Here is a 17506-nt window from a genome sequence, read left to right on the forward strand (position 1 = left end):
CTGCAAGAGGCTTAACTATGTTGATGCTATACTTTTCTATTTTTTATATAAAAGATGCTGTCATTTTTGTTGGGATTCTTGTGTGCTGACCACTTGACAAATTGGCACAATATTGCAATGTCTGGATGCAAACAATTCCTACTGCAATGAAATCATAAACTGACAAAAATATAAACACAACATTCAAATAGTGAGAGGTAAGAGAGGAAAACCAAATCCTCCAAAAGTAGAACCCATGCACACATGTTAGCATCCCATCTCCTCTTCTACGATAGAGAGTGGGTGATCCAAAGGTAAACCACAATCCGGTTATGATTTTTTTGGGTTCTCCATCATACCGTCGCCGGAGGGAAAGGAGAATCTGAATCTTCGTGACCCGATATACATAATTCCTGTTAGTTAGGATTATGTTTCTCCATGCCGATTTATTTGGTGGGGGGCGTCTGGTACCTCCTGCTCCTTTTTTGGGGGTGATGGCGACAACTTCATTGAGGATGCAGGGTACTAGGGAAGTCATCGGTTATAACACGTTCTCAGCTGCCAAGCTTGTGGTGACGTTTTGCCTCCTTTTTATCTGTCCTAATGGTGTTGCCGCCGGTAAAGGTCTAGAGAGGATTTTGCTCCTTCAAAGCATCTCTAGTGACGGTAAAGGCATCTGCACTGACAACTCCCCTAGTGTTGCTTGGAAGAGGTCAGTTATGCTTTACTTGTATGTGAATGGGTAGGAGTTTTGTGCAATCCCCATGTGCGGCAACAAGCCAATTGATTTTTTGCTACTGTCAAGAGGTGTCTTCGCTTATTTGTTATTTTGATCCACAGTCATTAACTCAGATAATTTTATATTTTATTAACATGAGTGATATCATAATCAAAAGGTTAATCCTTTGAGTGCCAGCTCATCAATTAATTCTTGATTTTTCATGTCGTTGGCTTTGACGGTGGCGATGAAGACCGTTTTTGGGCTACCATCTCCAATGATTCCAACGGTGGTGGCGTTGGATTTATGCTTCTCTTATAGCTCCGATGACAAGATTGTCGATGATGGTTCAATGTTATAGATGCATCTTAACAAGGGTTTCATGGTGCTGTCTCCTGCGGTGATTCAAGGAGTGAGATCCTTAGTTGGATTTGGTAAGAGGATTTGACTCTCCCGCTTCGGCTCTGTGAGGCGGCGTGAGGAATTATGAAGATGGGAGGAAGGTGAACAGTATCTGAAGGTCTTCTTTGTAATTTCTTATTTTTTTTCAGGATCCTTTGTGTAAAAGAGATCGTACTGAAATTTTAACACATAATCCCGTCCCTGCCCTTCGGGGGAAAAAACAAACAAACTGATGCGGGGAAGAGATGGCTATGTTGCGCTTTCGCGATAGCGAAAACATTGCAGCCGAGGAGGAAGCAGCACGACGACGAAACGGGCCCAGCGGAAGGCAAAAGCATCTCTCTCGCCTCGTCGCCTAGTCCGCCACTCTAGGCGCCCACCACTCCGTCGTCTCTTCCTCTCGCCGCACGCAAATGGACACTTAGGCGGCGAGGCCGCCGCGCCGCAATGTCGCACTGCCTCCGCGTCTCGCCCTTCCTCGCGCCGCCGCCGCCCCTCTTCCTCCTCCAACACCCGGCGCGCCGCCGCCGCAGCGGCCACCCGATCTCGAGGCCCCTCCTCACCCTCGCCCGCTTCGACCCGCCGCCGCTGCTCCGCCTCAAGGTCGCCGACTCCAGCGACTTCCCCGGGGACGCCGCCCACGCCCACCACAGCAACCACCACGCGCCGCTGCTCCCGAGGCCGCGGGCCCTGATCGGCTCCCTCGCGCCCGTATGGCGGGAGGGGCTCTTCCTCGTGCGCTGCTCCGTCTTCGCCGCCGTGGTCTCCGTTGCCGCCGCGCTCTCCTGGTTCGCGCAGCTCCGCGCCCGTTCCTTCGTCGAGGCGCGGCTCCTCCCCGCCGCGTGCGCCGCGCTCGGCGAATACCTCCAGCGGGAGGTCCGCCTCGGCAAGGTGCGCAGCGTCTCGCCGCTCGGGATCACGCTGCAGACCTGCTCCATCGGCCCGCACGCGGAGGAGTTCTCCTGCGCCGAGGTGCCCGTCATGAAGATTAGGGTCAGGCCCTTCGCCAGCCTTAGGAGGGGGAGGGTCGTCGTCGACGCCGTGCTGTCCGAGCCCACCGCGCTGGTGGCGCAGAAGAAGGATTTCTCGTGGCTTGGGATTCCCGCGCCGTCCGAGGGCACGCTCAAGAGGCACTCGGGGGAGGAGGGCATAGACTACCGCACCAAGACCAGGAGGCTCGCAAGGGAGAAGGCCGCGAAGCAATGGAACGAGGAGAGGGATAAAGCTGCAAGGGAAGCCGCTGAAAGGGGATACACCATTCCGTGTGGCCAATCAGTTTCTCCGTCCACTGATCAGATGCTGGAGGTTGATGGGTCTACCGAGATTGGGAAGTCCAGTCCACCCCTTTGCGCTGATGAAATGCACAAGAAGGATCATCACATGGCGACAGGCATTGACTCCGGCTCGAAGCATGCGGATTTGGAGAAATCTTTTGGTGTGAAATCTCGCATTCCAGGGATCAACCTCTGGTCTAGGATGATTTCAAGCCCTAGGAAGCTCAGGTATAGGAGAAAGGCTCACGGTAAGGTGGTATCAGATATTGACAATTCTTCCCAGCAAAGGATTCTTAGACGCAGTGCAGATGCTGCTGTAGCATGTTTTCAGAGCAAAATAGGTCGCAGTAATCTTGATGATTCATCCCCTGGTCAAGGAAAAAGCTCATCAGATGGAGGTCATACGAATTTTGGTTGTGATGAAACTGCTTCTAATGTTGGACGACCTATTGGCAGCTCCAAGACTGCATCAACGAACTTTTCTGAATCACCATCCAATACTTTTCACAGTATGGATTATTCAGGTAAAGGAAAATATTCAAGTGCAGTGCCGATCATCAGTTCAGATGATGCCTTTAATGGGCGTTCTCATAATCAACTATTTAGTCAGTGTAGTTCATGTAATTTGGATAGCAGCAGGTTAGTGTGCCACCATTTGGAAGATCTGCAGCTTGGTCAGGCCAACTTCTCCCAGTGCCCTGTATTGGGAAAATTTGAGAATTGTTCCGAAGATAAACTTGGTCCTCAGCAGGAAATCATTTTTGGGAATTTCGGTTCATGCACGCATTCTCACAACTGGGTATCATTTTGGCCTTTCCAATTAAAAGGGTTCCCTGTCAGTCTTAATGCACCATGTGCATCTCTAGATGTTCAAATTCAGAAGTTGAAGTCACAATTTGCCATTGGTCCTGGAGACATCTCTGCTGAACTTTCAGAAGGGGTTAGCCAGATCCATCCTGGTGGTGTTCAGCAGGCACTTCCCATCACCCTTGATTCTGTTTATTTCAATGGAGGGAACTTGATGCTTCTGGGATATGGTGATCAGGAACCCAGGTTTGACCTCTTCTTTTCCATCTCCATTGCAAATATGTGCTCTTATATAGTTCTGTCCTTTCTAGTGCATTGTCTATATTGGGATATTTTTGTGACCATTTCTCTCTGCCCATGAATTTGCTCCGTTTGTCAGCAATCAACCTTCAACATTGTGAATGATAAATATTCTCAATGTAGGCCTTCAAATTCATATTTTTAGATATTATAACCCGGAGTCATCACTCCAGAGCGAATATATTAAAGCATAGCACTCAGAGTCTGGGTAGAGTATGCAACATGCACTTCACTTTATCTTAGTTTGTCAACACAATTTTGTAGGCTTTTGAAATGTGAATAATTCTTCAGCAGTGGATATAGAGTTTGATAATTCCAAACTAATTTCAGCTTCAAAGCGCTACACATTTGATTATAATATATTAATATCCACTAATGGCATTTTAAATGATCCCTCTACTTAGTTTGGACTGATTGCCTCCGTATTGTAGAGAAATGAAACACGCAAATGGACACATCAAGTTCAAAAACAGTTATAATCGTGTACATGTGCATGTAACTGGGAACTGCATGGAGTGGAGGCAAGATCGGACCTCTCAAGGAGGGGGTTATCTTTCTACAGATGTTTTTGTTGACATAGCTGAGCAAACATGGCATGCTAATCTCAATGTACTCAATGCTTTTGTTCCGGTAATGCAACTACTTTTATGATTTCTGTTTGATTGTAACTTTATTATAGAATTTCACAAAACAAGGATGTTGGAAGTTTAATTTTTGTGTTGAAAGGAGGTTTTCATGTGCAGCTGTTTGAAAGGATTCTACAAATACCTGTTATTTGGCACAAAGGAAGAACTACCGGTGAGGTAATTCTCTAAGCATGATCTCTTACATGTTCTTTTTCCCACTGCTCGCATTGTTACACATTCATATTTTTGAAGACATGTTTTGAGATGTGACTTTCACATGCACTCAATGAGTGGCTGGAATTAATAGGGCTTACTGTTAGTCTGCTACCTACATCAAGACATCCATGTCTCATGAAACATTTCTTTTTCCATGCTTGAACGTATGAAATGCTTACAGCGTTTTGCCTTTTCCTCTTCCAGGTGCATATCTGTATGTCAAAGGGTGATAGTTTCCCGAGCATTCATGGTCAGCTTGATGTGAAAGGCCTAGCTTTTCAGATATTAGATGCTCCATCATCATTTTCAGTACGTTTATGCTTAACCCAATATGTTATATAGAATAGAGTATTTGGAAATGTTAGTGCTGGAAACATTTCAAGTGTTTAGTTACTACTTTTTAACAAAAAGCTTGAATACATTCAGGATATAGTTGCAACTCTATCTTTTCGTGGTCAAAGAGTATTTCTACATAATGCAAGTGGTTGGTTTGGTGATGCTCCAGTTGAAGCTTCAGGAGATTTTGGTTTAAATCCTGAGGACGGAGAGTTTCATCTGTTGTGCCAGGTATATTGAAATGTTCTGATTGCATATATAGGTTTATATCATACACAAAGTCTCCTAAACAACAATGCTTACATTATTTGATAATTTTGATTCTCTTTCCAGGTTCCATCCGTTGAAGTTAATGCACTTATGAGGACAATGAAAATGAGATCTCTTATGTTCCCGGTACAACTTAGTCTCTCTGTGATTTCTTTTGGCCTTTTGGGTGCTGCAGGCCTTGTTTGGTATTATATTCAAGTCCTGCATGCAGTTGGATTTGTTTGCTTTGATTCAATTGCCTTGTAATATTTGGACACATTATGGATGGTTTAACTATAGTGTGCTTGAAATCAATTCTAGATATTCTAGTGTTAAATATAAAAGAGGCAAGAATATTGATTAGTTTTGTAAAGAAAGAACATGTTACAAACTAGTTTTGCACTGCTCAATTCAATGTGGTAGTTTACCCTCTAATCCCATATACAGAATTAGCTAAATTGAGTTAACTTATTTTGTAGAACGAGAAAAAAATAGCTAGATATTAATATATATAATCTATTTGTATGGGCCTCGTTGTATGGATAGATTAATTAACTTACTAACCCATTTAGGTGAATATTGATGGCTAAATTCACTTATTTGCCTGGTCATGGTTGCTGTGCTTCACCTCAAAAATGCAAATCACCTTGCTTCTTAGCATATAAAGAATTATCCTTGGATAAGGCAAAATGTTCATTTTAAATTATCATTTTGAGCTAGGGATTTCACATTTATTTCTTAAGCAATAATTTAGAATGATCTCTAGTTATGGTGTAGATGTGTTGGAACACCTTTATGCCTCATGTTTTTGTTTGCCCTTTAAAACTTGATTTTTGATACAATAACCTAATATATTCAGTTGGCTGGTGCTGTTACTGCTGTATTTAACTGTCAAGGACCCCTTGATGCTCCTGTTTTTGTTGGAAGTGGGATTGTCTCAAGGAAGTCCCCTTCAATATCTGGTATGCCTCCATCTGCAGCTTCTGAAGCTGTGATGCAAAACAAAGAGGCTGGTGCAGTGGCTGCATTTGACCATATTCCATTCTCTCATGTATCAGCCAATTTCACTTTCAACCTCGATAACTGTGTGAGTACAAATATAACCATCATTTTTGCAATTTTGGAAGTGTATGAATTTAGCAACTATTCTCTTAGTCACCATCACTGGCTGCAGGTTGCTGATCTATATGGTATCAGAGCATGCCTATTGGATGGTGGAGAAATTCGAGGGGCTGGTAATGCATGGATTTGCCCAGAGGTATTGTTGTTACATACTTATAGTCTTAAACTTCCAGACATTCCATGTTTGAGTTAAACTTGAGCACACTAACTTCTTTCCACTTCTACCATAGTGGCTTCAGTTTGCCTCACATTGCCTAATCATTATTCATTGCGCACTCAATACTCAGAACAAAGTGGATGATTTTTTATTTTATTATGCTGAATAGATGGTGATACAATAACAACTCATAAAATGAAAATGCCAATGGAATGTTAGAATGCAATGTATTCGCAAAGGGCATTCCTTAGGTCCATATGTTGTTCACAACTTTGGCCATGCCACAAATATGATTGCAGCCCGGCAAAGTCATTCTATCGCTCAATTTTCTGGAGTTACAGTAAATGAGCATTTCTGAGAGCCTACCAAACAACTGCCAACAACAGATTTTTTTTTTTTGAAAGTTCCTAACAAATGGAATAATAGCAATGCGCTCCTAAGAAAGGCAAGTATATATATTACTCCAATCGATAGTCTACCATTTCTCATGAGTACAAGTAATCACCTTATGTAAAATATAGTTACAGATTTAGATCTTTGCAGGGGGGAGGTGATGATTCTGCTATGGATATTAATTTGTCTGGGAGCATTTTACTTGATAAGGTTTTGCATCGTTACATTCCTGGAGGAATCCAGCTGATTCCAGTCAAAATTGGAGAGCTCAATGGAGAGACTAGACTTTCTGGTTCTTTTATTAGACCGTGAGTATCATAGATGTAACTTCTGCAGTCCTAATGGCCAAGCAGATTTAGTATTTTTCTGACCATCTAACAACAACAAAAATCTATTACAGGAAATTTGATATCAAGTGGGCTGCCCCAAATGCAGAAGATTCTTTTTCAGATGCACGTGGCAGTATTGTTATCGCACATGATTATATTATGGTCAACTCATCATCAGTTGCCTTTGATTTAAATACTCGAGTTCAAACATCATATATTGATGACTACTTGCTGAACAAGGATACCTATCAAATGAAAAAAATCATGCCACTAATTGTGGAGGGTGTTGATTTGGATTTACGTATGCGAGGCTTTGAGTTTGCTCATATAGCTTCCTCAATACCTTTTGATTCGCCACGGCCATTACATTTGAAAGCATCTGGAAGGGTCAAATTTCAAGGAAAAGTTATGAAATCTATCAATATAGTCGATGGCAAGATGAATGGTATCCTGCAAAATATCATTGACCAAAATAAGCTTGAGACTGATGTGTCAAGGCTTGTTGGCAACATATCTCTATCTGGAATAAAACTAAACCAACTCATGCTATCGCCACAGTCTACTGGTTCCCTTTCCATATCACGGGATTCTATGATGGTAATTTCTTATCAAAATAGTTTTTTTCGTTGTTTTCATCCACCATATTCAACTTTGTTTGCTTGTAGATGATATTGTAGTCAAATTCATTTTTCTTTTCTTATTGCACATGTATTAGTTGTGTTTACTTCACACCATGATTGGAAACAATAATGGTACTATGTGCCAAACAGATCTGCCGTACTCTATAAAGAATATTTATTTACTTCCTATACTTTGCCTTTTCAATTACAAGATATCCCATATCTATTTTGCAACACAAATCAAGAGGCAAGTAGTAAATATGATAAGAATTGAATTTCTGAATAATCCATATCCTTGATTTGTTTATTTTTATGTAAGCTTTGGGGGTCTATATCCACTCAAAGTATATTTTGCTTTCCAAGTTGACACACTTCTCTTTCTTGAACCAACATACTTCTCTTTCTAATTACTACAATATTTGTACTACTTTAACAAATTACATTTCGACAATACCATTTTTTGTTTCTCGAACACACAAGAGAGCTGTGTATCTTTGTATTAAGAAGAAAAGAGTTGATTTGAAATAAAAGTACCTCCCAAAGAGGGAAAGGCACGAAGATACTACATAAACCCACACACACACATAAAAAATAGGGTACTCACCACTAATAAGTAAAACTTGACCCGACCAAAACAATACACCACAGATTGGCTTCATCTGAAACCTTTTGCAATACAACCTCAATCCGTGGCGTTGCTCCATTAAAAACGCAATCATTTTGGTGTTTCCACAAGCACAAGGTGCCCAATATGATTAGAGAATTCAACCCCTTCCGGTAAGAATTGTCTACCTTACCAAACGCCTCCCTCCACCAATTAGCAAAAACAATATTGTGTTGGGCTGGTGCAAGCTCCTGCAAGCCAACACGATGAAGGAGATGGAACCAAAACTCGCGGGCGAAAACGCAGTTTGTTAGGATATGCTGTACCGTTTCTTCTTCTTGGTCACACAAAGGACATGATTCCGGATGGGGAAGGTTTCGATGTTGAAGTCGATCTGATGTCCAACATCTATTCCAGTTGGCCAACCAGAGAAAGAAATTGCAACGTGGTGGTGCCCAAGATCTCCATATTCTTTCCCATGGCTCAAAGGTGATGGCTCCAGTAAAAAGCATTTTATAAGCAGACTTGGCGGAGAATTGTCCGGAGGCAGAATGAATCCAAAAGTGTTGATCTTGCTCCTGAGGTAGTAATACCACATCATCAAGTAAATCCCATAGGTGTAGATACTCAATGAGGATGGGCACGGAAAGCCCCCCCCCCCCCCCCCCAACGTCCCAGACCCAACATCGATCCTTAAGGGCTTCAGCAACCATTCTCTGCCGGAGAGCACGCTTTGGAATTATGGAGATCAAGGATGGAGCAAGCTCTGCAATAGAACGCCCATGTAGCCACCTATCCGACCAGAAAAAAGTTGAGAGACCATTACCAACCTGTGTGGTAACCGAGATTGCAAAAAATGCTATTGAGTTGCTATGGACAGGCAGCTGCAATCCTTGCCAAGGCTGATCAGGTTGGGTTTTCTTAAGCCAAAGCCACCTCATTCATAGAGCCCAACCAAGCATTTCCAAGTTATGAATCCCCAACCCATCAAGCTCCAACAACCTGCAAGTTTTGTCCCATGAGACAAGGCAATGGCCACCATTGACCTCCTTGCGGCCCTTCCAGAGAAATGCCTAACGTGCTTTATCAATGGCTTTCAGAGCCCATTTAGGGAGATCCATTGCAATTAGTTGGTATATGGGAATTGAAGTCAGAATCGCTTGCACAAGAGTTGCTCGACCAGGCCTCATCAAAAGTGATGCCTTCCACCCCGGTAGTTTGTCCGTCACTTCATCAATCAGCGGCATCACATCAGCCTTTGTAAGTTTCGTAATAGAGAGAGGCAAGCCCAGATATTTGCAAGGAAAGTTGGCAATGTCACACTGCAGAGCCGCTTGAGAGACCTCCAAATCAGTGCCGTTGCACTGAATAAGAGAGACTGAACACTTCTGCAAGTTTGTTTTTAACCACGAAGCATCCGCGAAAAGAGCAATACTATAGAAATTTCCAAGTAAACAAACATTGCAACAGAGATTTCATTGAAACAACGGTACATTGTAATTTTAAGACTTTAATAGTCTTTAGTACCATGTACACAGTCACTGGTTCTACAAGAAATGAAGCTTGTCTTCTTGAATGCATATGGTTTTGATAGTTTCCGACATGAAGTTTTGCTCTCAAAATTTGGTTAGAGCATGCAATCATTTTTGTTTATGTTGATTTTTAGTATTGTATCTGTATGGACTTCAGTGTGCTCCCTGTCCATTTTTCTCTTACAATCTCTATTCCCTGGTCAACAGTTAAATGCTACTGGCAGGCCTGATGAAAAAATTTCCATAGAAGTGAATGGGCCATTGTTTTTCAGTACAAACAAGGCTATTCAAGATGTAAGGCTTCTGTCAGTTTTCCTCCAAAAGGGGCAGCTCAGATCTAACATCTGTTATCATCCTGAAAGTTTGACTAGTCTAGAGGTACATTACTGGCATGTTTGTACTTTGCTTGCCAACAGATTATTCAAGAGCATTACAGATTTCACAAAGGCCATTTCAATATCAATTTTTTTTAGCCTTGTTTCCTGATTTTAAAGGTTCGGAATTTGCCACTTGATGAGCTGGAGTTTGCTTCATTGCGTGGATTTATTCAGAAGGTAACCTTTGTTCTGCATAATAATACGCCCTATTGTGTTTTTTTTGGGGTAATGCTATGGCAGGTTTTGTACTATGGTTTTTCTATTATTTCTGTCTAGATCTCTTTGGTTGGTGCTGCTCGGTATCATGTACTTATAACTAAATTACTGACATATCTAAGTTTGGGTACATTTTTTCTTGAGGTTGCTGTGCTTTACATTCTCTAAGATATATTGTCTTAGCCTCTTAGGTTATGTTGTGTTACTTCAACCATCAACAATATGCAACTACAAGAACAACAACAAAGCCTTTAGTCCCAAGCAGGTTGTTGTTGGCAGGCTAGATATGGAACCCAACAAAAGTCACACGAACCATTGACAATATGTGATCCTGTAAAAATGTTATATCTATTATATTATTATTTGAGGGAAAAAAGGAGTCATCACGTTCGCTCTCAAGGTCAAGAAATTACCATGTTAATCAGAAAAAAAGAAAAATGATCTAGACCATTCATTGTTTTGAACATCTAACGGTCTAAATTAAACCAAAGAGCCAGTATCAAATACAATTAATACATAGCTAAATTTGGAAACAAAAGAGTCCATATCAAATACGATTAATAAATACCTAAATTCGGAATTAAAAAAAATGGAAAATTAGCAATTCGATTGCCATACAGTTTGGGAAACAAAATATCTAAATAAAGAATCCAAATAAAATAAAATTAATAATAATTAAAATTAGGGTTAGAATAGAAGAAATAAGGATCCATATCAAATAGTCTTATAAAAAATCAAACTATTATAAAAAATAAATACCTAAATAAAAAGTCCATGTAAAATACAATTAATGAATAGCTAAAATTCATAATAAAAAATAATGAAAAAAAAATCAAAATTCTTACTAAGATAATAGATTAAGAAGCATTGTTTATCTCAAGGTCGTCACATCAAGCAGGTAGCAGGTAAGACAAACATATTCTGATTTTAGTTGGACTACCTACACCTGACACATGATTTCACAGTTGATCAAAATGTATACAAATTGAACCAATATGTGTATACGATTCGGGTACAAGTTTGGAGTATAAATAATTTTCTTTTCCACTAACTTAATTTTTATTTGTTCTAATGTTATGTGTTTCGTAACTAGATGACACTAACCTCATAAAAAACTAAAGAGACTATTTTTAATAAAAGATTATCATGACAAAATATTGTAGTGAGGCTAGCCACGCTATTAGCGTGTGCCACCTTTCTAGTTGTGATTATGTTAACAAAGTTTTATTTACCTTCTCAGTTGAAAATGTGACATGTGGTATTTGCAGTGCTGCAACTTTCTGGTTTACTGCTATGTCTGTTCTGTCTATTAATCACAAAATATGTTTTTTTTGTAGTTTTGGTCACTTTTTTTGTACCATCCAGTTCTAGTTTTTTCCTTCTTACGTTTAATGAAAAGTTGTAGACATCCAGATTCAATCCGGAAACTTCAAAATCATAAACCTTTGTTAATGTAATAAATTGCTAAGCTAGTGGAGCAATCTACTATTAATATCTGATGCAACATTTTTTTTGCTTACAGGCAGAACTTCAGCTTAATTTCCAAAAAAGAAGAGGTCATGGTTTGTTGTCAGTAATTCGTCCCAAATTTAGTGGCATGCTTGGCGAAGCACTTGATATAGCTGCTCGATGGAGTGGCGATGTTGTGAGTTTTTCTTTTAATAATTTTTTTCTTTGTTTTCTAAGGTTAGCATGTTACTATCACGTTCTGTGTACTGACCATTTTAGCAGATGTTTGATATATTGGTATCCATAGCTTTACATATGTTTGCCACTTGTTGAGTATAGAATAGTAGCTGTGAGGAAACTTCACTCATAATTATAACTCATTTTTTATGGTTTCTAGTGTCTCCAATGTTTGATTTTCTCAAAAACAAAAATCAGAGAACATTTTTCGTATCATGTAGTATATATAATGAAGCCATGTGGGACGGGTTTTTATTTCAGTTCTGAAACCAAGATCGATGAACCCTCTCTATTTAGACACAGCATTTTATAGTTGAAGATCTATCTGCTAGGGGCTGGGAGGATCTGTACAATTGTATTCTGGAGTGCAAGACAATATGTAGTAACACATTCATGGAAGAGGTGTATACTGATATGTACGCCAAAGAAACAACTCATTTAATGCTATTGATTTTCTGTTAGTTACAGTAATTTGTATTAGTTACCACTGTCTAATTAGTGTATAGTGTAAATGTGTTTTTGCATCCATAAGTTTTTCCCGCAATTGTTATTCTTTTTTTTAGCGAGATTATTATCTTATTTTAATCATTAATTAGTGACCATCTCTTTTTTTTTCTTTTACTTACTAGCCTTTCCTTTGTATTTTTAATACCCAGATTACTTTGGAGAAATCAGTCCTAGAGCAAGCTAATAGCAAGTATGAGGTTCAAGGGGAGTATGTATTTCCCGGAACACGTGATAGATTTCCTGTGGAAAGTCAGAGTAATGGGTTCATAGAGAAAGCAATGGGAGGGCATCTTGGTAGCATAATGTCTTCGATGGGCAGGTGGAGGATGAGACTAGAGGTCCCGGGTGCTGAAGTAGCTGAAATGCTTCCTTTAGCAAGGCTTCTTTCACGAAGTACAGACCCAGTTATTCGTTCCAGATCAAAGGTGTACATTTGGTCTCTCATTTGCTGTTCCCTTTTTCTTTGGTTGGACAAAGTATGTGTTGGTATTTTATGGTCTGTTAAATGACAGAGCCATATAACCCTCCATTTATTTCAGGAACTTTTTATGCAATGTCTGAACTCTGTTGGGTTCAATGCTGAAAGCCTTCATGATCAGCGAAAGGTACTGTACTGAAGCTAGTGATTTTAGCAAAATTGATCCACAGGCATAGGGTTTGATGTCTTGCCTAATCCCATGGTCCCACTATGATATTATCTGCTACTTTATTTTAAACTTTACCACATTTCTTGATCCAGGCATTAGAAATGTATCATGATTGGTTGGATGACGACACAATGGAAGATATAACACTTCCTGGCTTAGCTGAACTGAGAGGTTATTGGCGTGGCTCTCTTGATGCCAGTGGAGGTGGAAATGGAGATACTATGGTTAGCATGTTCAGGAATTGACTCTTGCATTTTTGTCTCAGTAATTGTTGATGGACTCCTTATAGTGGTCTTTCTGTTAAGACTTCTAGAACAATTGAGAAGTGGCTTGAGTGCACATGTATTTTGTTCAATTTTATTTTACATTCTTTTGAATATGTGCTGCATGTACATAATAATGATTTGTAATGTCCTATGTACTACAGGTGGATTTTGATTTCAATGGTGAAGATTGGGAATGGGGAACCTACATGACCCAGCGTGTTCTGGCATCTGGTTCATTCAGCAATAATGATGGCCTGCGGTTTGATAAATTATTTATTCAGAAGGATAATGCCACCCTTCATGCTGATGGATCAATTCTTGGGCCACTAACAAATCTTCACTTTGCTGTGCTTAATTTCCCAGTTGGTCTTATACCAGCTTTAGTTCAGGCTATAGAATCGTCAACAACAGACTCAATTCACTTTCTGAGGCAATGGTTGACACCTATCAAAGGTATTTTGCACATGGAGGGAGATTTGAGAGGTACTCTTGCAAAACCAGAATGTGATGTTCAAATAAGGCTTCTTGATGGCACTATTGGAGGCATTGATCTTGGAAGAGCAGAAGTATTAGCTTCTGTTACCCCTACAAGCCGTTTTGTATTTGATGCGAATTTCGAACCAACCATACAAAGTGGGCATGTTAACATTCAAGGTAGTATCCCAGTCACTTATGTAGACAGCAGCTCCAAAGAGGAAAGTCTAGAAGAGGAAGATGGTAAACAAGGTATCATAAGAATCCCTGTTTGGGCAAAAGACCGAGGATCATCGAATGACATCAGTGAAGCAAGAATTGTGAGAGACAAGACGGAGGAGGGCTGGGATTTTCAATTAGCTGAAAGCCTAAAAGGTTTAAGTTGGAACATGCTAGAACCAGGTGAAGTGAGGATAAATGCAGATATAAAGGATGGGGGTATGATGTTGATAACTGCATTGAGTCCTTATGCAAACTGGCTTCAAGGCTATGCTGATGTTCTCCTTCAGGTAGCCCATTCTTGTTTAATTCCCATTATTTTCATTAAGCCAGTCTATGACTAGTTGGACAATATTTAGTCCCCACTTTGGCTTACCATATCCCATTTGTGATAATATATAGTGAAATCAAATGATTCAAGCATAAATATTGTGTCTATATACCGTTTCTTTTGTTTTAATCTTTTTTTTTTCATGAAATTGTGTGGTTGATACCTTGCTTTTTCTGTTTCATCGGGAAGGTTAAAGGCACTGTTGATCAGCCTGTTGTTGATGGGTCCGCATCATTTCACCGAGCAACTGGGACTTCTCCTTTCCTTCGTACACCATTGACGAATTTTGCTGGTACCATTCATGTCATATCCAATAGACTATGTATCAGTTCCATGGAAAGCAGGGTTGGGAGGAAAGGAAGATTGTCAATGAAAGGGACACTACCCCTGAAAAATAGTGAGCCATCTGCCAACGACAAGATTGAGTTGAAATGTGAAGTTCTGGATGTACGGGCAAAAAATATTTTGAGGTTATTGTTGCTTCTTTATCCTTTACGCAGGATTGCATACTGGCTGCTTCTTAGTTATAGGGTATACGCTCCAATGAAACATTCATTTATTTGGTTAGCAATTAGATGCCATTCTGGATTACAGGGTAATATTTTCCACCAAATGCTCCTATCTGTTGCTTACTGATAGTGGCATTAAAGAGATGGATATGCAATCAATACTAAGTTATTTCCAAATTCGAGCTTTTCAGCCTAGTTGGTTTTCAGAACCCTGGGCTGGGTGTAGTAATACCGTGTGATCGTTTTGATTATCTATTAAAATTGACTTTTATTCATTAACAGTAATAGGCTGGCCTTACATGCATCTCATATCATCCATGGAATTATGGCATTTTAACATTTATTTATGTTGTTTTTGTGTTGACTTGCAGTGGCCAAGTAGACAGCCAACTGCAGGTTACAGGCTCAATTCTGCGGCCAGATGTCTCTGGGATGATCTGGTTGAGCCATGGTGAAGCATATTTGCCTCATGATAAAGGCAATGGTGCTGTTGCCACTAGGTTGGTTTCAAACAAGTCCAGCTATCTTCCTGCTAGTTTTGACCAATCAACCACTTCACAGGATGCCTCACATATTCTGGGGTCACTGTCAACTTCGCCAGACAGTAAGTAGTCCATTAAATTTGACCTTCGCTAATATTTTGCAGCCAAATTCTCTTGGCCAAAATATTTTGTGGGAAAATAGCTAAAATAGTTTGCTTAAACTAATTGAGTTGTTGCACGTCACAAGAAGTGCCTAGTCAGTTTTGGTGTGAAATAAGTGGCACATTCTTTTCTTTTTATGCGATATTTCTCCAGCAATTTTGCTAGTTTCCTTCATGAGCCAACTTAATATGTTTAGGAAAACAATCTGACACAGAAAGGACTCTTGAGCATGGAAGCTTTAAGCCAAACATTGATGCTCGACTCAATGACCTGAAGCTCATCTTGGGACCAGAATTAAGGATTGTTTATCCTTTAATTCTGAATTTTGCAGTCAGTGGTGATCTAGAGCTTAATGGCATGGTTCATCCAAAGTACATAAGACCTAAGGGTATCTTAACATTTGAAAATGGTGAGGTCAACTTGGTAGCCACGCAGGTAAGCCTAACTGCCCTGAGCCCTTGTTTGGAGTGGATATCTTCATTTTACAGAGTATACACTTAATATGGTTATGATGGTTTTACTTGATTGCAGGTTAGACTTAAAAATGATCATTTAAATGTAGCAAAATTTGAACCTGATCTTGGTTTGGATCCCATTCTCGATCTCATTCTTGTTGGATCTGAATGGAAATTCAAAATCCAAAGTCGAGCAAGCATGTGGCAAGACAATCTGGTGGTAACCTCAACACGCTCGGTGGACCAGGATGTTCTGTCACCTAGTGAGGTGAGACACTTCTATAACTAGTTATATATAGCTGAGTTTATTGTAGGACTGATAACACCTTGCTTTAGTTTCAAATTTTCAACTATCGTTCAATCAGGTAAAACTGCTTATGCTTTCTATACCTCTTTCTGGATGTTTGCTAGCTATCCATTTGACAAAAACACAGGGAGATTAAAGTTATCAAATGATTGGTTCACTGCATTCTCTTCCTATCACGTGTAGTTCTGAAACCTGCTTTGTTTGTCTTTTAGGCTGCAAAGGTTTTTGAGTCTCAGCTTGCAGAATCACTATTAGAAGGTGACGGACAGCTTGCATTCAAGAAGCTTGCAACTGCTACACTGGAAACTTTGATGCCAAGGATTGAAGGCAAGGGTGAGTTTGGACAGGCACGGTGGCGGATGGTTTATGCTCCTCAGATCCCGAGTTTACTATCTTTAGATCCAACAGTTGATCCACTTAAATCACTGGCAAACAATATCTCTTTTGCTACAGAGGTTGAAGTGCAGCTTGGACGACGCCTTCGGGTATAAACTCTTCTTTTAAAAAGAAAAAAAGAAAGGCTAATGTACGAATAGAAACTGACCTGAATTGCTGCCATCGAACTGCAGGTCTCTGTTGTCAGGCAAATGAAAGATTCAGAAATGGCAATGCAGTGGACGCTGATATATCAGCTAACTAGTAGGCTCCGGGTTCTCTTCCAGTCTACACCATCCAATAGGCTTCTCTTCGAGTACTCAGCAACATCGCAAGATTGATTTGTTTTTGCCATTGCACACAGCAAGAACTGGGCGTAGCAGCTCTCTTATAGTACAAGATTAGGTGCCCCGATTAATTGTTTTTGTAGATAACGCAAATTTTGACAAGCAGTTGTACCTGTACATTTGCTCTGTTGTAGCTACATTAATTCTTTCTCGGAAAAGTTTCTGAGGCTGTAAATACCACATAGGTAGCAATCTTAGCGTCAGATGTAAAGAAACCCGTGTATAAATGAACTTGTCCGGTCTCTGCTGCGTCGTCACCCATGTGGTGTTGGCTTACAAAATTCGCTCGTGCGCTCATGACTTGACACGTGCAACCATTTTTGCAGATCACAAATTTCACAATGACTGATCGTTCCCCCGTCGCTACGAACGAATGGGTCTCTGCCACCAGGTACCCTCATGATATGGTCGTGACAGGTTCCGGGCTGTGTGATGGCGTGGTTTGGTCCAGTCTGGCTAAGCTTTGCCCAGACTTTTGGGCT

The 17506-nt window shown here is 40.4% G+C and overlaps 1 protein-coding gene across 2 annotated transcripts; it reads left to right on the forward strand.

Annotated features, from left to right (window-relative positions):
* The first annotated feature begins 1356 nt into the window (after positions 1-1356).
* On the forward strand, positions 1357-17268 carry LOC133897807 (protein SUBSTANDARD STARCH GRAIN 4, chloroplastic-like). 2 transcript variants are annotated; one of them, XM_062338638.1, is made up of 23 exons: positions 1357-3426; positions 3912-4110; positions 4224-4283; positions 4527-4631; positions 4749-4889; positions 4992-5054; positions 5767-5994; positions 6082-6165; positions 6730-6887; positions 6980-7505; positions 9872-10042; positions 10159-10218; positions 11780-11902; positions 12600-12875; positions 12990-13055; positions 13190-13321; positions 13525-14346; positions 14577-14857; positions 15268-15500; positions 15737-15975; positions 16072-16263; positions 16515-16787; positions 16872-17268. In XM_062338638.1, exons 1-23 carry the CDS (start codon positions 1547-1549, stop codon positions 17016-17018), a joined length of 6459 nt encoding a protein of 2152 aa, XP_062194622.1. In that variant the 5' UTR covers positions 1357-1546; the 3' UTR covers positions 17019-17268. The 2 variants fall into 2 exon arrangements, with proteins under 2 accessions (XP_062194622.1, XP_062194630.1); XM_062338646.1 differs by having other exon boundaries at positions 15755-15975.
* The last annotated feature ends 238 nt before the right edge of the window (positions 17269-17506 follow it).

The sequence above is a fragment of the Phragmites australis genome, chromosome 2, assembly GCF_958298935.1.
Source record: "Phragmites australis chromosome 2, lpPhrAust1.1, whole genome shotgun sequence".
Lineage (NCBI taxonomy): Eukaryota > Viridiplantae > Streptophyta > Magnoliopsida > Poales > Poaceae > Phragmites > Phragmites australis.